Here is a 21,582-nt window from a genome sequence, read left to right as displayed (position 1 = left end):
AAAAAAAAGTGACCGTGTGGTAACCTCTGATGTTGAATATTTTCATGTATGGTTGCATTTTCACTGTAGCCTACTGCGTGCCCGTCCTGGGCGGGTTACATTTGCGTGAGTGGGGCCGGATCTAGCTCGGGCTGTCTAGTGCGGTGCTACAACTCGCAAAGCGGCTGTGCGGAAGTCCTTTCATCCCTGCTGCAAAAGGGGCTTCGCCTCGCGATTAGCTATTCTCGTCACAAGTTTCTGCTTGGATTCAAGCAAAAAGGAGGAACTCTCTTATTCAGTGTTTTAATTCAACCTCTTGTTCGCTATCCCTCAGCACACATTACCATCGGTGAGTATTTTTCGTGTTCTTTGAGTGTAAACATTAGCTAATGAGAAAGCTCTCCCAGTACGTGCGGGAAGCAGCGCGGGGGTGGTAGTGCGTGCTTGCGTGAGAGGTCTACGACAAAGCTGGCTAAATCTAGTCTTTCTGTTGTCGCTTCATAGCACTCATTACTTCTATCGTGTTCTTGCTTAAGTATGGGTCGAGTGGTATTTTTTGCACACTTTCTATCGCGAACAGTTTGATTTTACTTTTAGTGCGGTATGATTGACAGCCACAGCGCCCGCATGATTCCTTCTCCGAAATAGGCCAATGAAAACGCGTGGGCGGGATGTAAACCTCTCAATTTTAGCACAACAAAGGGAAACTACAGTTCTAGTTCATACTAGTGAATGTAGACTATCGATAGCTTTCAGATTTATATTACTGACAGAATTTACAAATTTACCTTTTTTACGTGTAAGGCGCAGAGAGCATATTTTAGATCCTTTCCCACGCAAAGTGATTCAACTACATAGCTGCCAATCATGTCTTACCACACCACACATTTCTTTTAATTTTTTAAACTAAGCATAATTACCTGCCTAGTAAGTCTACAGGTTTTCACTTAACATTGACAGCAATAAAAGATCAAATCTTCGAGATCACAAATGCTGAAGATTATTTTTTTTTTTCATATCTTATGTTAGTAAACATGGTTTGATCCCATTTCATTTATACCATATTCAGGTGTGTGTTGAACATCAGCCAGTTACCACAAGTCCTGTTACTTGTTATGAAAAAAATTGAATAATATTTCCTGTCCTGCTGACCAACACTAATATCAAACTCTTGTGTGACCAACTATGCTTTAAAGTAAATGAGTCACAAGTTTTTTTTTTTACAAAGCACATCTTATGATACTGTTATGTTTATGAGAGTAAAAATGCTCTTTTACTACCAGTGCTGCCTAAATACACTTTTACCACCAATTTCTCTAGAGGCCACTTGGGTTTCTCATTTTTCATTTACAATCGTGTGATCAGGCTCTGTGTGTCCCAGTCCTCCGCAGGGTGATGGCAAGGCCAAGCCACAGTGAGCATGTTCTGCAGCAGCTCAACAACCAGCGGGAATGGGGCTTCCTGTGCGACTGCTGCATCGCCATTGGCGACATTTACTTCAGGGCCCACAAGGCTGTGCTGGCAGCCTGCAGCTCCTACTTCAGGATGATGTTCATCCGCGACCAGCAGGGGGCGGCACGCCTGGACCTCAGCAACATGCAGATCAGTGCAGAATGCTTCGACCTCATCCTGCAACTCATGTACCTTGGCCGCATCATCGTGGACCACTATGAGTTTGAGGAACTGAAGTCCTCCATGGCGTACCTTCAGATGTACTACATCCCTGACTCGCTGGAGGACCTTCGAGACATCCGTACATCCAACCTCACTCCCTCCTCTTCAGCTTCCTCCTCTTCGTCTAGCTCCTCATCTTCCTCCGGCACTGTTGGGAGTAAGATGATGTTTGGCGTGCGTATGTTCGAGAAGCAGAAGACGAGTCCTGCGGCTAGCGAGTGTGCACCTAAGATTGCGAGCACTCGCCCCAACATCAACGTGTCAACTGTGAGGCCTGTAGAAGACGTAGTCCTGCCACTTGCTCCAGCGCATTCAGATAATCTGGTGGAGCAGCCTTGTGACCTGAGGAAGAGGGCCTCAGGCCGAAGCTCTGCGCTGAAAGAACGGCCCCGCTTTGGCCGCACATATACGTGTGACGACTGTGGCTTTGTCTTCAGCTGTGAGAAGCTTCTCATTGAGCACATCCTCACCTGTACCAACCGCAAGGCATACCAGGCCCCCAGAGTGGGAAAAGCAGCCACCAGCAACTCCAGCAAAGCAGAGAGCTCAGCCTCGGAGGGGCCAGAGGAGCACAGAGGAGCAATTTGCAAGGGCGAAGAGGATTGGCCTGACCACAAGTCAGACTCCGAATCAGTCATCAGGTCCATTGCCACCGGAATGGACAGCGATCCCACTTTATCCAGGAACGTTACCATCAAGGAGGAGCAGGACGATGACTCAGAGGACACGGAGATGGAAAGCATAAAAGTAGTCCAGGTGGGAAACCATAGTGTAGAGAGTTGCAAGGCACGCCGCAGCATGTTCAGAGACAATGTCGGCGACCACATGAAGTTTGACAGCGATGATGAGGCAGGAGTGTCGACCATGGATGACTGCACCAGTGCTCTGGAGGGTCACAGTAAGGAAGCAGGGCCAGACGCAAAAGTGCGCAGGATCAAAGAAGAGAAACAGGATGGCGAGTGTATTCCATGTGAGCTGTGCGGGACCTTGCTGACCGAGGAGGACCAATCTGCCCATTACATCTCCAACCACATGGGACATATATGTGCGTGCGGGCGGTGTGGCCAGGTGCTGATCAAGGGCAGGCAGTTGCAAGAGCATGCAGAACGCTGCGGCGAGTCCCAGTGCCCTGAGACTGACTCCCCAGGTGAAGACTCTCCCCTGCCTGAAGACGGCCCGGTCTTGGACGAGGGCCTACTAGATGCAGCAGACCTGGGCTTCCGCTGCCCCCTTTGTGGCTTGATATTTGAGAGCGAGAGTCTCGCTGTCGAGCACACGCTGTCCTGCCCCGAGCAGGAGCCCTTTCGGGCCACCACCATGGAGGACGGCGCCGAGCCTGACCACCGGCGCAAGCACTTCTGTGCCATCTGCGGCAAAGGCTTCTACCAGCGCTGCCACCTCCGTGAGCACTACACTGTGCACACCAAGGAGAAGCAGTTCACCTGCCAGACATGTGGGAAGCAGTTCCTTCGCGAGCGGCAACTCCGCCTGCACACCGACATGCACAAGGGCATGGCACGCTATGTGTGCCCCGTATGTGACCAGGGCACCTTCCTGAAGCACGATCATGTACGTCACATGATCTCCCACCTGTCGGCCGGAGAAACCATCTGCCAGGTGTGCTTTCAGATCTTCCCTAGTGGTGAACACCTGGAGAAGCACATGGATGTTCATCTGTACATTTGCGGCGTGTGTGGGGAGAAGTTTCGACTTCGCAAAGACATGCGAAGCCACTATAACCTAAAACACACCAAGAGACAGTGAGAGAGAAAGAGAGAGAGAGACAGAGAGAGAGTGCTTTTCACGTGAATTTTTAAAATAAGCCATTCTGTAAATGTGAGGAGAATCTATGCACTTAGACACCAAATAATACCTATAAACTGCACTTTTTATGGTATGCATAATCCACGTGTTTGGTTTTTTTCATGTGAGATTCAGTGACTGAGACAAACCTTGTCATTTGTTGAATCTCAGTTCATCTTACTCTACATGTAATCAATGAAATACAGTATGTCATTATGTTTTACTTAACAAGCTTCTAAAGCCCAAAATCAAAATTTACGTTGAGTTGTTTTAGATAGCAGCATTGGTCCATCTTAACATGATTCAAATCTTTGAGTACATGCTTATTTTAGAAATGTTAAGTATAAACAGGGCTTTTCTGTTTTTCCAGTAAGGACCTGTTTTGTTTTGGGGGTTTTTTTTTAACTATTATTTTGGTGCTCTAAATTTTCTGTGACAAATTTTACTTTATTTAAATGTTATTTTAATTTATAGCCCTGGTAAAGTCTTCTCAAGTGTAGCTGTTCAAGAAACATACATCTTTGAGGCCTAGAGCACAATGGCTATCTAGCATTAAATTGTACGGTTTGGGCCATTCTCCTGTTTGCAACAGAACACTAAAAGTACTGAGTTTGATACAAATCAGTCTTCAAACACTCTTCAGCCAGGTTTTTTTTGTGTCAGAATTATCTTATTTCCTTTAAACATAATCCAGGATTTAATGTATTAACTATGCAATTTGTTTGTGTGAATGAATTTGTTCAGTCAGAATTCAGCAAGAGCTGACAAGTGCTGTGTCATTAGACTTTTTTTTTTTTTTTTTTTTTTTTTTTTAATTAAAAAACATCTGTTTGGAAGATATTTTTTTATAGTTTGTACACCATGCAAACTGAAGGTACACCATGTATGGTTTCAATCATATTTTAAGCATATTTTACTGCTGTAATCATTGAATGAAGCCCTGAGTAGAAAGCCTGTTTTCTGTATATTATAAATACCCTTCATACAAAATCATTTTCATTCAGATTTTTTTTCAGCTGTTACACAGAAACAGTTGTGTTATCTGACAGGCACTTGCATTTTTAGCTCATTTTTGGAAGGATTTAATGGGTCAGTGGGTGTAATACAGAAACAGGCTTTTCACAGGGGACATCAGTGTGCCTTTGTGAGCTAGCAGGGTTTCAAATGCTTGAAATATTTTATCCAAATCTTATACATTATATCTTGAAGTATGTTTGGTCCTAGGCGACTGAAGACAAATCACAGCATGAGTCTCTTTATACTTGATACAACTTACACATTTGATCATATTTTATTTTACTTGTTTTATTTTCAGCTCATGTGTAGCTTCTAGTGTGTATATAAGTTCTGCTTCTCGTTTTTCATTAGGGAGAAGAACCATTAGGTCTTTACTGTGAGGTCAGTGTGTTGGAAAATGAAATGCTTCTTGATCCACATTGTGAGATTACAACATTAAAGACTAACAGCCAGTCTTTCTTTGTCACTTCTAAATTGTGCCACTGTATCCCTTTTCTAAAATCCAGCATGGCCAAGCACTCAGTGGTATGATATTTGGGCCTTAAGAGTGATTTGTGAAACCATCTGTCCAATCCCCTATATGTTGTTAAGCAACAATTATTTGTGTAGCTGAGCAGACAGCAGGCATCCAGGCATGGTACAATTGTTTTCACCTCATGGTTTGCATCTGATAGACAGCTCGTGTCATTGATCATTGGTAGGCAAGCGTTTTTAAATGTATGAACATTTTGTTATGGTCAGGTCACATGCTTTTTAAAGGCGTGGTTGGTTGTTTAAGCATTTGATCAAATGAGTGAACATTTTGTTATAGTCAAGACAAGTGCTTTTTAAAGGTGTGGTTGGTTATTTAGTCATTTATTAGTTCACACCCAACTAATATACAATTTTACAGATATTGGAATATTCAGATTTTTTTTCCTTATAAAATTTGAGGATTAGTGACATTTTTATTATAACTATATTTGGTATTAAGAACATAATACAATCTAACTTTTAGGAGTACCGTTATAGACATTTGAGAAAGATTTGAGATGACTTCATTACCACTAATTCTCTTCACTGTTTCCACTATTTTATTCTACATTTTGTCATCAATAGTATCATTGTCATTATTATTTTAAGTAATTTACATGAAGTCTAGACAAAAAAGACATGACTAATGAAAGAAAGTAAGGTAAACAACACAAAAGCATAATTCACATCTGACATTATATGGCTATTTTAAAAACCATTATAGTTTGTCAGAGAAGCTGTTCAACTTCTAATAGCAGTTAATATGATTGGTTGTATGTGCCACTAATGCAGACACCATAGCCAGCCAAATAAAACAAAACTGAAAAAGCAACATGCATGGTTACAAGTGACTAAGAGTGTATAAGGTGAATAAAAATGTGTTTTAATGAGAACACATTAAATAAGAACTTAAATTCTGTAACTTTTTCGAAGCAAAAGAAATTTCCTGATGGTAGATTCAGGTAGATTGTGTTATCTTATGCATGAAGAAATGAATGAGGGAGGCTTCTGCTGTGGCTTGTCTGAACAGGTTTAAAACACTGGGCCTGAAGCATGTACTGAAACAGCAGTCCTCCTTGTTGTGTACATACAGGATTCACTGTTCACGGGAGATCAGGGTATTTACACATTGGTTTTGAAAATGAAAGTTTTTAAACACCAGCTTTGTGCACAGTCCAGGAAGGACAAGTTCTCTTTCACTGATCTTTTATCTGCAAATATTGCTAACCTGTTCTTTTTTGTTTGTTTATTGTTTTTCTTATTTCACATTTGTCATTATGAAATTAAGGTTTTATGGAGAGCTGGTGGTGCAGGTGCAATCCTGACGAGCCAAAAGAAGCCCAGGAGGTCAGCAACATGACCAACATCTGCGGCTCACTCAGGTCATTAGGTGTCCAAAGGTTGGTACCATGGTTGACCTCTGTCTCACTCAGAAGAAGACAAGTAGACCTCATCACAGTTCACAGGATGAAGAGTGCTTAGAGGCATTCCAGGTTGTCTGAGAAAACACAGTTTCTGAGACCAAGATGGGGGAAGTTGGTAGTTAGTTAGGGTTCCAGTTAGGTATGGTTCAGGATGTTAAGTCCATCAGGTAAAATCATTCCTCATTTATGGGTATCAGAGGCATGAAACTGACTTATGCAATAAGCAGAGAAATTCTCAGTTCCATATATGTGGAAGTTTTCAGGTTGTTCTATATAGATTCTAAGTGACTTCAAATATTTAGTATCTTTGGAACAAATCGTTATAACGTGCTAAGATTCTCAACAGTCATATAATAGTGGGATTGGATCAGAAGGCCTCACTGAGTCAGTTTAGAGTATTTGCAGTCATTTGTGAAAATGAGCAGCATTGGTGTCCTATGTCAGATTAATGTACAATAATCTGACATGACACGCTAACCCACCATTTACATCTATTTGTTCCCATAATTACACAGACCCGGTCGCCGAAATTAGAATATAGAGTGAATAACAGCCTATTGACAGAATTAAATAAAATGAAATTTGATTTGAAGGTTTCAGTAATGATACTAAAGGCCAATTTTCCTAAAACATCTTATTAACACCATTTTAATCTTAGCAAAGAATTTTCATTTTATTTTATTTCATGTTACATTGTCATTTGTGACAGTGGTTTAAGTAGGCATCAATTCAGCAGTAAATCTCATTGCTACACACAGAGTCTTAACAGTAGGATAGTGATTTCTCCACACATGGCCTTATTAGTAGGACAGTGATTTCTTCATACATGGCCTTAATGCTTTATAATTGGTTTGTTCAACCTTTGATACCTTCCATACTATTCTAAATGACTAATCATACTAGAACTCCAGTGTAAGCATTGTAGTCAAATTGATATTTTACTACATATACATTAAAAATTAAAACTTATGTACATTTATGCACAAAAATAAACAATAAGACAGACTACAGGAATGCATTTTTCTGTTGCTCTCAGCCTTAGTGTCGAGTCAGGAGATATTCACTGCCTCACTGTTCCTGCAGCTGCACTGCTGCCTCTATAGCTAACAAGCTTTCGAAACCACTTTGGAATCCCAGGAAAGCTCTTGTGGTGGTCTCTCTGATGCATGGCGGCATACGTTTACCACACTGCAGGAACGGTATATGCAGGCAGACTTTCTAGCACTATTTAAAGAGCATAGACATGGCTTTCATTGCCAAGGGAGATGATCTGCATGGGATTCTGTTAGTCTTTGCTTAAAGTCAGCAGTGATTATGTATTTTGTAATATTTGGCATGCGCAGGCTTCCTTGTTCAGCAGTAAAAATAGCATTGACATTTGTACTATACACAATCATAGCTTACTAGTACATTACACCTGACTCACAGAATCAAAGGATTTAGAATTCTGGGCTTTTAAGAGGGTTCATAACATAGTTCTGTTTCGTTTTTGTTTGTTTATCCAATTGTTTATTGCCCAGTTTTTTTTACTTCTCATACTTACTTTGTCTGACTTGCTTAACCAGGAGCTAAATAGTGTGTAGACTGTGCTCTCTTATTTCTGAACTCTTGTCATGATTGGTCTAGGTTCTATCTGTCATGGTACTGTCGGACAGGTTTGACTCTACCAGTTATGCCTGAAGAAAGCCCTCATTCCCAGTAATAATTGCAAGCTTTATGAATTTTCAGTTGTGGGAAGGTTCAGTATAGACATTTCGTAATCTAAATAGATACTGTGATAGAATAACTGGTTTTACCTGCTATGAACAGGGCTTGGTAGATAAAAATAATTGTGCTGTTTTGTGATTGTCCACTTGATGGCATCGTTTCATTTTCATAGGATTATATGAAAGAACTAAACATTACTTGCTTTTTGGTTTATTTTATCTTGCCCTGTGCTAACATTATAAATGAACCTTAAAAGTAAGGAAAGGTCTTGCCTTATTTGTTTTTGCCCTTGAAAGAAAAGTGACAAATGATGTGTCATTTCATTGACCATATGCTCAGATGAATTCAGAGTTATGTATATATGTGCATACACACAAAACAGGATTTATAAAATATTATTAATAATCTTTATTTAGCCAGCCCTAATCATACAGGAAAATAAAAGGTGATTTACAAGGTTATTCTTCTTTAATGTAAAGTAGTCTTATCTGAGACAACCATTCGATATAGGTCTCCACTTCGGCCCACACATCTAATTGGATTTCTTGCCCACTATTATCCCTAATTGCATGATCCAAGGCAGCAGAGGTCTGTTTGTGGTCATGGCTGATATGAATGTGCAGTGTTTAACTGTCCCCCTGTTGTGTCTGGTTAACATAATGTCCTGGTAAGGAAGATCTGTTTATCAGGACTATGTGTGTCTGGTCATCACAAAAGCAACACAGGCTACCTTTGACTGGTGGAGAGTATGTATGTTGAGCTCAGTAACTCAGCTATGAGTCTGGTGTCTTTGGTGCACTCTCAAACACTGCATTATGATGAGGCATCAGAGGCTTTCAGTTCTATAGTGTCTGGGTTCTCACATTCAGATTTCTCTGTTCTTCATATCATTACTGACAGTGATGATTTCTTCTGCCGACCAGCTGTTTTATTTATGTGGGAGAAACAAATTCTCAGAGAACAGAGAGATGTGGTCTTTGATGGAGGCAAACATGGTCATCTCATGTTGTTAAATATGCAGATTGAAATCAAACCCCCACCTCCAGTGCAATTTCATATCTGCACTCAATACATCCCATTTTGCTTTTTAGTTTTTGTAACATAGTATGGTTCACTTCTCTGCCTAATAGAAGTCTGCCAAACAGTCTTTCCTACAATTATATAATGTTTTCTGCCCATGTCCCTGTCTAAAATTTGATATGGTATTGTTGATGAGCTGCTCCCAGATGATAAGGAATGGATCACTCAAAACAGATTCTTCAATCATCTAAAAGCAAGACTTTTTCAGCTATTGGTCAATGTCCTTAAAGATTAAAGAAGTATGTGGAGTCCAGAGAGCTCAAAAAAGCACATTTTCTTTGGCATGTGTGCACAAACCCATGGCTATATGTACTACACAACCAATTGTTTTGCTAAGAATAAAATGTGATAGCAGCTTGGTTAATTAATAAGAACATTCTGTTAAATTTCTTCAAAAACCCTGGATCTGAGCTTTTTTCAGCTCACAGTGAGATTTTGCCCTGAAAGCCCAGAGTCAGGTTTTCAGAGGAGGTGGACAAAACACACATGGTGAGAGCATAATTGCAACATTACTGCCCTACTGGCTTTACTGACTACTGAAGCACCATGTTCTTTGAGGATCTTTAGAAACAATTTCAGCACTGCCCCTACATTTTTACATTTGTTTTGGCAGAACATGTTGTCTATTTAGCTTTTTACATTTATTTAGGAAATTTCAGAAGAACAGAAGAATCTTTAAATTCAGAAGAACAGAAGAAGCAATGGCTACCAATCATCTTGCAAAAAACATGGAGGAAATGCCATAGAGGCTTCAGATAAGAGAGCCCTGTAGCAGTTTCATTTTTAAAAAGTAGCCCTGGAAGCAATATTATTAAAAACCCTTCCTGTTACATGATGAGAAGATATTGTGCAGGACCATTTTTGCTTTCCTTTGCTTTTCTTTTTTTTTGCTAGTTTTCTTCTAGCATTCCATATACCTGACTCAGGCTTTTAAAATCAACTTGGAAGTTCTGTTTGGATATGGGTTTGCCACTGTGTACTTTTGCAAGAAGTTAGATATTTTAATTTGAACAGTGTGCATATTATATATAACTGTTTACCTGATGAATGGAACACGGTAAGTTTCAGAGCCCATTCTTTCCTATAATTTAATTTATGAATTTATGAACTGATTTCATGAACTGTAATGATGAGTCCAAAGCATTTTCCAGTGTGTTTAAATATTTAACTGCTTTTAAAAGGCTTTTTAATCTATGTTCAAATGGGACAACTACAATAACAGCAAATAGTACAGCTGAGTGAGAACCACAAACAGGCCTCAAAATATTGCACTAAGATTGCATTCCCATTCCATCTACCTTTGACACTAAATTCCATACAAAACATGCTTGATAGGAATGTTATCACTATAAATGCAGAGAAATATGTCATGCTTGAGAGTGAAGGGTTTTAGTGAAATTGTATGGGAAAGAAAATCTTAAATGTCACGATGGGCTGAACACCTTTGAACAGAAATGTATGGTGGTGAAAACAGCTGAATTTAGAGAAAAAAAAACCTTTCAGTTAATAGAGACATCCATAACATTCTACACAGTTGTCTGGTGTCAAGAGCATAAACTAAAATTTGGCTAGGAAAGCATATGTGTAGCTATGCATTCATTATTTGCAGAAGAAATGTGACTGTGTAAATTTGTAAGACCTCACTATCACACAATTACACACAATTACTCATCTACAGATGATGTTACTTTTTGCTAATAATGGCATTTTTTTCTTAACTGAGGAAGTGGCATTAAGTGTTTTAATGACAAAAACATGTTTAGGTCATCAAGTTCATTTTTGTTATATGTTGCACACTAACTGATCAGAAAGGTCATATTAACTCTATAAGGCTAAGGGAACAAAGAGTGGGTAAGTTAAAGAATTGTAGGGTAGTGCACTTGCATTAACTAATAAAAGTCATATGATCAGTTCCTATCACACATTTATAGCCAGGTAACTGATCACTTAACTTCTGAGCATTTCCCTATTTGAAGAAAATAAATATTTTCATTTATGGCAAGAGTGAATCCCCACCGCTGTGCCAGGAAGGTTTTGTGAGAATGCAACTCAGCCACACTTTACATGGATTACTAAAAGCCAAGGCAATACTAATACATATGGTAATGCTTGTTTCTGTTTGTCCTTTTAACAGATTTAAATTTCTAGGTCATGTTATCCAGGACCATGTGCTATTCTGTTATCAGGTCATTTTTGGAGTTCTGTCCACACTAAAGTGATTGATATGTGGAGTGTTGTGCTTGTCTGGTACGCACCTGTCCTCCATTACATTTCTGATTTCCCTGGGGATTTTGGGACAGGCATGTTTTCCCAGTTGATTTGGCCTCAGGAACTGAAAAGCAGAAACAGAGGGGTCTTCTTTAGTAAAGAATCAGGATCTTTATTTTCAATGGACTACAGCAAATGATATTATTTTAACTGTCCTGTCCCAAATATAGACACATAACTCAGCCTTTGGCTAGAATGTGTCTGTTTTCTTCTTGGATGTAGTTACTTTCATCTGAAAGCCAGCTTTGCTTTCAAGTTTTGTTTATATGTGTGTGTGTGTGTGTGTGTGTGTGTGTGTGTGTGTGTGTGTGTGTGTGTGTGTGTGAGTGAGTGAATTTTACATGGGTCCAGTGGGAATAGCTGTGAAATGTCATCTTGACATCTAAAATACTCACAAGCAGCAAATGAAGTTAGGTGAGATGATTTACATGCGGGTGACAGATGACATACGGACAAACATATTTGGGCAAACAGTCTTATCAGTGGATATTTTTTCTGGAGGAACAGGGCCATATTGACTGATAAATCAATTCACTTAACAGCTGATATTTAAGTTTTTTAATCTGGGAAGATGTGCAGAAGAATGAAAGTGTGAAGCAGAGAATATAATCTCTGTGGTATTCTCACATGGTATTTTGAGATCAGAGTACATTTAGCCTTTTTCTAGTTTTTCCTCATCCCAGTCACCTGGGAGCTGAGAAACTTAAGTATTAAACAGGGTAGATAACTTTCCCATCTCAGGAGACCCTGAGTTCTTTACTCTGTATGTTTGCTCTTAAAGGAACACGGTAAAAATGCAGCATAGTGTTAGAAGAGAAAGTTCACCAGTATGTTTCAGATACCCAAGAATGTATATTCAAAGATCCATATCCATTGGTGGCATCCATTAAAGCACTGGGCTCAGATGTTGAGCTCTAGGCTCCTATGCAAAACTATAAAGACAATCAAGACATTAAAAAAAACTTGTTTTTTTCAGTTTGTGGGATGTTTCAGACAGAGGTTTCAGAAAGGTAAAAGGAATATATAGTGTGTGTGTGTATATATATGTGTGTATATATATTCTGTGTGTGTGAGTGTGTATATATATATATATATATATATATATATATATATATATATATATATATATATATATATATATACACATATACACACACACACACTATATATATATATATATATATATATATATATACTCACACAATAAAGTATTTATATATATATATATATATATATATATATATATATATATATATATATATATATATATATATATATATATACATATATAATGTATCAACATATTTAAGTGGAAAATGGGAGGGGTACTTTTTTGTTGTTTGTTTGTTTTCTCTTTTTGGTGTTGCTGGGCCTCAAAACAGTCTAACTGCTGAATTCCTTTGACCAATGGCTTGAGTTTTCAATTATCTAGCCTATATACTAAGGATGTTTGGTAAGTTCATAGACAACAGCCATTTGCACAATTATAGTTAAGTTTGCTAACGGCAATAAGGGGCTAACAGGTCGTTATTTTAGATGGATGGGTCAATAGGGGCTGAGAGATGAAAACAACCTCAAAAAGTGCATTTACAATCAAAGGTTGCCACAGGATAAAGTGCCCTTGCACATTCGTTTAAAGCTAATGGGAATTTGCCAGATGACAGGGTTATTATTCGGTTCAGTGGGAGAATTGTGCAGTAAGGAAGGGATGTCCAAAGAAGAGACCACAGAGCCCATAAGCCATAGGGCATGAGGGGCAGACTGGAGGAAAGATGGTTCATATGACTTTTGCATAATTGAATAAGTTCTGTTTTAGTTCTGTTTAACTTCTCTGTTAAAGTAGTAGTACCATAAAGCAGACTGAGTGAAGGTAGGAAATTATGTAATTATGGAAGTCTCTCTGGTAATTAAGAGTCACACTGTGTATTGGGAACACATCCCTGGTTAAAATGATTGTCTCATTGCAGTGGCCCTAGATTATGTGCACAGTGCAACATATGGATTCAAGGGATTCATTTTTTGTCAAAGTGGTTAGGTTATGAAATCTTGAGAATGGTTCATTCTTTACATTCTGGTTACTTTAATTACACTGCCCACTGAACACATGCAGAAGGTGATCTTATAGCCAGTATTATCATCAGGACTGTGCAACCATCTGGTTGTGGTTCATAGAACAGTCAGCAACCCTGTCACTGTCATGCTGTTCTTGCTGTCTTAAAATAATCTGCACGATTTCATTGCAGGAATAGTCTATTTCTTAATGTAACATAGGACTGAAAGATTTCTTAGGATGACACTGAAGCAGTGGAGAAAAAAAAGAAGGGTAAATTATATGTACTGATGTTTCTTGTTTCATTCTTCATCCTTCTTCATTGTTTTTCAATTTTATGTTTGCCTATGAGCATATTAGTAGTACATAAAATTAATACAAAATGTGAGATTACAAAATTCTCCTCTTGTCCAGCAAGACTATTTCTGATAGCCATAATCAGTGAATCAGTGCAAACTGAACTAGTGATAAGTACTCATAAAACAAAGAATACAGTGGATGTCAATATACAAGTTTTAAAATTAGAATGCAGAATCTTGAAGTTAATCGGTGATTGTAAGGACGTTCAATGAAATTTGATCCTTGTGTTTATTTAAGTGTAGTCCAACGATTCCAAGCATGGGTGCATGTGAAATACATCGATATGAACTAGTTCGTTGAGAAGGGTTTCTCTCCAGTGGCAGCCTACTCTGAGAACTGCCTTTATATGCATTTATTGCTTTGAAGTGTAAACTATCCAGTAAAGTGAACCCCCTACAAGAGACTTGCCTCTTGGTTGCTTGAGCTGCACCACAATACATGATATCACGTATTTATAGCAATGCACGTTTATTTTTACAAAACGTAATTTGCCTAAAACGTCAACATATACTATTTAGCACAGTGTATTTTGTCTATTTGACAGTTTTTATTTACCCATATATGCACCTGAGCAAATCTAATCAGCCTACGCTATATATTTTCTACGTTAGCTTAACATTTGATCCTACGTAAGTACATAGAAGCAAATAAACGCTACTATGCAATGCTTGTCCATCTTCAGTTCGTCTGAAATGAATGGCTCGTATTCCTTGTTTAGTCCGACAGATTGAGTTTTTTTTTGTTTTTTTGTTTTTTTTTTCCACGCGGATGTTTCACGTCATAGAATCTGAATCACTTGGAATTCGCACTAAAGATTTCTGGTATGCTAATTCCAGCCGTCCGAAAAACTATTATCTTTTTTATTAAGGCAGTCAATATTTTGTCCAATCCAAAGTAAGCAACTGTATTTATGAGTAAATTATCATGTGTGCCTAGATGGGAAAACGAGTGTAGAATCCTCTGTGTCTTTGGGATCCGTCTCCTCTTGCAGGGTAGAAGAGCCCTCGGCCAGGTCCAGCTCTACATGCAAAGTGGAAGCATCTGGTCCTTCTATGTAACTTATCCACGGGCTCTGACCTGTTGTTGACTCCAGTTGCGGTTCAAATGAATTTGAAGCCGCAGAATCCCAGCTGTCAGGACTATGCGAAAGGGCCAGTCCCACTGGCTGATTCTCACTCCTATGGCCGTCATATCTTTCGTGTTTATTAGTCTCAGAATCCCACAGCGAACTGTCTTTGTCCTTTACAACGTCAGTGATTTCCCGCGTCACTGGCAACTCGCTCGTCTCGTCGTATTCACGTGTGACAGGCACATGACTAACGTTTCCGTTGCTAGATGGAACTGCCTCTACGAAAATGTAGCTTTGCTCCGTGTTGTACATTGTTGAGGGTTTAGTTTTTGTTACCGGGGGTGTTAAACCTCCGGGGAGGCCAGGATAGCCTGGATAGCCTTTTTCACTGTTACCTATCTCATGCGATGTTTCTGGATCTGTGGTTGACCCCGGATGTACAGGTGACTGCTCTGTCCAATTCATGTGTGAAAGAACAGACGTAGTGTTGGTAGAGACAGTGGCTGGAATATCTGCTCGTCTGGACGATGATGATGCTGACGTTGGCTTCCATATAAGACTATAGTAAATGGCCAGTATTATCGCAGCCAAAGATACGGACAATACATATGCAAAAACCGTAGCCAGTCTTACCCATTTTTTGTTTGTTTTAGCAGCCATTTTTGCTTTTTTGTCGCCGGTGTATGTGGCAGGTTTACCTCGATCCGTGTTTGCCATAAAGTCCCGTTCCCTCATGTTCCCGTGGTTTCTCTGTCTTGGATCCTTTCCGCTATCCGTCCTGGGTGTTTATTTTTAAAAGACAGTTCAAGATAATTGTTTCCTTCCCTTGCGCGCGATATCGCATTTACTGATCGTACACGTTTTTTAGTTTTCTTTCATTCGCAACTCGTTCAGTCTCGAAAATCTGGTGAGGCATTCTGATTTACAGTAGTTTATAACCTTCTGTTCTGTCGCCGAGGAACGTCCTGAAAGCCACTTCACTAACACCTGCTGCCGACAGTTTAGTTTACGCCATTAGCACTCACATAGCCTAAATTTCAATAGTGACTACGGGTCAGTGTAATTTTTTTAGAGTTGTTGGATGAAAATGAGAAGATACCAGGACGTCCTCTCAGCTATCCAGCAAATGAAGTATCAAATTCAGCTTGAGAGGCGGACCCTTAAAAGGGACAATGGCAGAGCGCAGTCGGATATCGCAGCCCTTTACGCAAGCGTCACGGCATCCGCCAAAAAGGCATAGCTCTGTACAGTTATGACTATTTTTGTTTTTGTTTTTGTTTTTTGTGAGTGTTTACCTTCGTCACGTTCCGTGTCATGTAAACACGGATGTGCGTTTTCCTTAGAATAATTTTCCTTAGAATGTTTTTCTTATTAACTGGAAGCAAAACAAGCAGTAAGTAGACTGGATTTTACAGTAAAAACTATTTTGACATTTATTAGCTAACAGAACAATCAAACACCCAAACAGATTTTAGATTCTTACATTCAGGACCATGGACAGTTCTATACCTTTATCCATATTTCTGAATCAAATAAAAGCTTGTAATTTAGAAGCAATAAGGCAATAACACTAGCCTACAAATTAGGAATTAGACCAGAGGTCTTCAACTCTGTAACTTTATTTATGCCATTTAAAATTGATATTTAAACCATCACCCCTCAGGTCAAGGCACTGCAGCCTTTACCATCCTCAACTCCTTCCTCCTTCCCTTTACCTGTGACTCAGGCATTCTGACAAACTGGCAATCAATTAGATTAACAATTGACAACCAGAGACTAGGGGTGTAGTGGTTTTGCAGAACATATTTCTGGTTTGTTTGTTACTTTGCATATTCAGACACTGAGACAAATTAAGTGCAACATTAGTTTTATTTGTTTTTATGAAAATGTGAAAGGTTCTGATTTACTTCCAATGTACATTAAAAAAATTATACTTATGGTTTTTAATATTGAGGAAAAGAAAATGTATATGTGGTTGAAAAATAAAAAATACATAAAAAATACAAGTTTTTTCCCCAAAAGTGTATTTATCATTTTGATATTCCTTTGTACAAGGATGGTAATGTTGGAATTTCTCTCTCTCTCTCTCTCTCTCTCTCTCTCTCTCTCTCTCTCTCTGTGTGTGTGTGTGTGTGTGTGTGTGTGTGTGTGTGTGTGTGTGAGAGAGTTACGTTGAGTGCATTTATTTTGACAACTATGCCACCCTATGGGCAAGCATGTATCATTCACATAAATGCCAGAATATATGTAAAAGCCGACTGGAACCCTCTCTTGTGCAGTGATTCATTACCAAATACTGCATGTGCACATAAACATAGGAACATAATAGCATAAATTTTAAGTATTTTTAAATGTCATTTCAAAAGTATTTCCTGTGGTCTTGTTTTCCCCATCCTCCCCCCACAGTTCTGCTTGTAGTTGCTCAAGCCTTGCTCTAGACTTTAATACAGAAAGCATAGTGATATAACTTAGTGATATAACAGCATTGTGTTACCTCCCACATGGAAAGTACGTGTATACCTCCCTTATTGAATAGAGTGCTGGTAATGGTATACCTTCAATATGTGTCAGTTTTAGGCTGGACTTGACTGCTGATGACACATGGCACACCTAGGATTTGAACCTTAATATCATTAGTAATATAATAATATTTGCTGTCAGCCTGCATTGTACTATAAAAGCAGCTGGATTAGGGGCCTTAACATACACTTTTCAAGTCATGATGGGCTGGCTATACTCTATCTATCAGGACCCTCTTCAAACTGTAGCTAAACTGTCAGCTGTAGTCAGATGCTACTTGTAGAGTCTGTTTTAGAAGTGAAGAGAGGAAAAAACCTTAGTCATCCAACAGCACAGTACCTGTAACTGTTATATTTGCACTAGAATACATTTGAAATAAATGGAACTGAAATGCCAAAGTCTTTACTGCTGACCCATAAAGGCGCAAATCCAAATTGTAATATTTGCACTACTGAAAAGGTTTTTAGAACAAATGAAAGAAAGTTCATACATTTTTCTTTTTTAAGAGTTACAATATTCACATGTAGAACTATTTATATGACTATAAATCACATTTGTTTGTTTTAATGATGGATGCTTTTCAAACATGGATGATTGTCAGCACGTAGCTCTTAATAGTTTCAGCAGACCTGCAGGGATGTCTCAGTGCTCAATGCTCAATGATAAAACCTTCCATCCCTGCCCCATGCATAGGCTTTGCATTCTTATAGTAATGTGACGAAAACATCACCACTAGTGGGCAGTATACACTCGAGACGTACCACTTCAGTCTTCAGCTGCACTGAATGGAACCTATCCGAGCAAATTTGATTTCTCAGCAAGAGCCAATTAAACCAGCATAAACATAAAGAATGGTATACATTTAAAAAAAAGGATACATGCCTAAGAATAAACATATACACATATACATGTTTATACATAGATATATCTACATCTGAATTAAATTTGATTAGTGTCTACCCGACTGAAAATAAATGGCCATCAATCAGTTTGGTAGCCTGATACACAAAAGTTACCCTCCAGCAGACTAACCAACAAAGGTTAATGCAGGACATGAGGGGGGGTCACTGGTAATACATAATGGTTTTATGTGCCATTGCAGTAATGCTAAGGTCAGTATACTGGATGTGTAGGGCAGGGTTCTCAAACTGCAGTGTTGGAGATTCACAATATACCTTATTTAACTCAGATAGGTCTTAATAGTTAGCTAAAGACCTCAGGAAGGGAAACATGAATAATTTCCATATCTCTAGTCTACAATCTTTGCTTTTGTAGTGTATGTGCATTTTGCCACTACAATAGGATGTACACTTTGGAGCTGGTAACAGCCAGTGAGTTCTCAGCATCACGATACCTCAAACGCATGGTACAGATTCCAGTGAAAGTGCATTGTTTTGAACTGCCAGTAGGGCGAACACTGGATATGAAATGGGTAAAACAGCACAGGGCCAATGAAAAAAAGAAAAATTGTCAAGTCATCCTTGTGACTACTTGTTCTGTCAGACTAATACAGTGTACACACCAGGCAGATGAAAAAGTTGTGCAAAAGGTCAATGTCAAATGTGTGATTCTCTCCATTGCAGGGATTTTGGAAGTACAAAGATGTAAGCTCATTTTAAGATTTGGCTGACCTGAAATGAACCCCAGCTCTGCAGTATAGCATGCCTGACTAGAGTTTTCAAAGGCTGGGGCATGGGTTAGAAAATGGCTCCAAATGGCTGATAGGTGTTTTTGCAGTCCCAGTCTGCCTCTTTGCTGCTTGAGTTTTTGCTGAATTTTTCAGACTGTGACAGGCTGAACTGAAAGGACGTTTTAAAGTTAGGGAAAAAAAGCTTACCTGTCGATCACACACTTCCCTGCAGTGCACCTCACTGAAAGGTGAAGCTATATTGATTGAACTGATCATATATTTTGACAACACTAATCCCCATCCCACCATCCCAATCCTATTAAAGTGCAATCCCTGAATTAGAGCAACAGTTGATGAGATTTATGGCTGATGAGCCAATCATTCAAATTCTTTTAAATAGCGACTCTGAAAGAAGTGATTAGAGTTGAATGTTCTTCCTCAGACAGACAGAACTGGAGATACCCAAATGCCATAGCCAAATATTAGATCATCATAAACAAAAATATATCTGTATCTGTACATATCTGTAATTTTAATTTATTAGTTTTATTTATAGCTAATGTATTTTTGCTAATTCATTAGTCCATTCATTAAGGGCAACTGACAAAAGTAATCTGTTGATTTTGCAAGTTTGCAAAAACTAATTTACAATTTCTATTTGGGAACTGTTCTGAAATGGTTAGAATAATGCATGTGAAATAAGATATTTAGAAATGCTTTTTCTGTGATACATTGCTTTCCTTCTGACTGCTACTATTAACATAATTTACTGTTACTTTGTATTGTTCACCAAGATCCATGAAAATAAAAGCCTAATTATGGTGATCAGTTTTACAAATACAAACAGAAACCTAAAGCAAAATGTTTACATATTCACAACAGAACTCAACAGAAGGATTTGAATCTTTGCACAGCTTTAACGCCTTTAAAAGGCAGGGGGGAGAAGTTCCCTTCTGAAATGTATGTGATCTCTTATCTCCATTCCCTCTTGCTCATCATTCTCTGGCTAATGAGATAACACAGTGGACAAAGGCACAATCTGAGTAGCAGGGCCTCTAAGGGCATGAGGCCTCATGTGGAGACAGACCCTGAAGGTGTCAAAGTCCTGCTCTTGACTCTGCCCTGGCCCACAAGCTCAAGAACAAAAGGCAATAGGTCTTGTCCCCTCGTCCCCCCACACCACACACCTTTGAAGACACCACCCACCCACACACACGCACACACAGCTCAGAGCCGAGCCCAGCATGGGGCAAACCATCGGAGCCGACCCCAGTGTTACAGCGTTTGCATTTTAAACATGTCAAGGGGTTGGGGGGAGGGGTTCACCTGTACATTCACACTTAAGACTCGGATTAAATGGGGTAACTGTAGTTTGGATGTATTGTAATCAAATTTTTAGAAATATTGAAACAGCATGACTAATAATTAAATTCCCTGCATCAGTCTTAATACGTGATCCATAATCTAGCCATAATCTCAAAGTGAAAGACTGTTCATTTAAGTACTCAGTGTTAAATATCAGACAGAAAATGTTCATGATGGTTGTGAGGAGACATGACTGGAATTCTTGAAGCTACCAGAGGGCTAAATTTATTTATTCAACTTAAATCTTGATGTGACAAGGTTTTGTGAATAATAATATTACACATTAGTGTGTGAGGGGAAAAAAGACTGCAAAATAAAATATGTTCCCTCAGAGATTTAGTTGTACAGAATTGCAAACAGATATTCAAAAGGAAGGCAGCATTGTACACAAATGAACACCACATGTTTAATAATGACATCATAACTGTAATGACTTAACATTAGAAGACTTAATAAGACATTTACCCACATCATGATTGTAATGAATTTACATTAGAAGACATTGGGTTTCTTTCTGAGTTTCACAAACAGATAAGACATGGAGATCCTTCTGTATCTCATAGACTATGGATAGCCTCCTGTGTATGTTAAGGCAGGGAGGTACCACGTTGTCCTGAACAAAAAGGCCTGATGAAAAATGGGTGGTGTGGCATAGCTAAGAGGAGACTCCAGGGTGGTTACTGGGAGGTGGTGTGGTATGGGTGGGGTGGTATGGGTGGGGTTGGGGATGGGGGTTATTTCTGAAACAGCAATGACTGTGCTCCTAGAACAAAAGGTGCTGTGAAAGGCCTGCAAAAGGCAGACAGGCAGAGGTGTTAAAAGTGATACCCTGGATAAATGAGTGGAATTTATGCACTGTGGTAGCTACGTAGATGTCTCTCTCACTGCCATTTGCACATACTGTCTGCTCTCACTATCTCCAATCAACAAGACAAGACTGGGGGGCCACAGCCTGACTGACAAAATGGTCACGTTCCAAACTGTGATTGATGGGTCATGAAATGTGAATGAAATCACTGTCAGATCACAGAAACCTTCGTTTTGGTTTATAACCTACAATGGATGGTTTTAATATTCAGTCTGTGCCACTGGGAAAGAAAATGTGTTTATTCTTATGCTTTGA

At 39.1% G+C, this 21,582-nt stretch overlaps 1 protein-coding gene across 1 annotated transcript; it reads left to right on the top strand.

The window, feature by feature from the left end:
* The first annotated feature begins 157 nt into the window (after positions 1-157).
* On the top strand, positions 158-4,947 carry zbtb1 (zinc finger and BTB domain containing 1). Its single transcript, XM_026998902.3, has 2 exons — positions 158-328; positions 1,361-4,947. Exon 2 carries the CDS (start codon positions 1,375-1,377, stop codon positions 3,415-3,417), a length of 2,043 nt encoding a protein of 680 aa, XP_026854703.1. The 5' UTR covers positions 158-328; positions 1,361-1,374; the 3' UTR covers positions 3,418-4,947.
* The last annotated feature ends 16,635 nt before the right edge of the window (positions 4,948-21,582 follow it).

The sequence above is a fragment of the Electrophorus electricus genome, chromosome 7 (assembly GCF_041902795.1).
Source record: "Electrophorus electricus isolate QZ-2024a chromosome 7, ASM4190279v1, whole genome shotgun sequence".
Classification (NCBI taxonomy): Eukaryota; Metazoa; Chordata; class Actinopteri; order Gymnotiformes; family Gymnotidae; genus Electrophorus; species Electrophorus electricus.
Note: the sequence above shows the minus strand (reverse complement) of the source record. Positions and strands in the feature narration are given on the sequence as shown.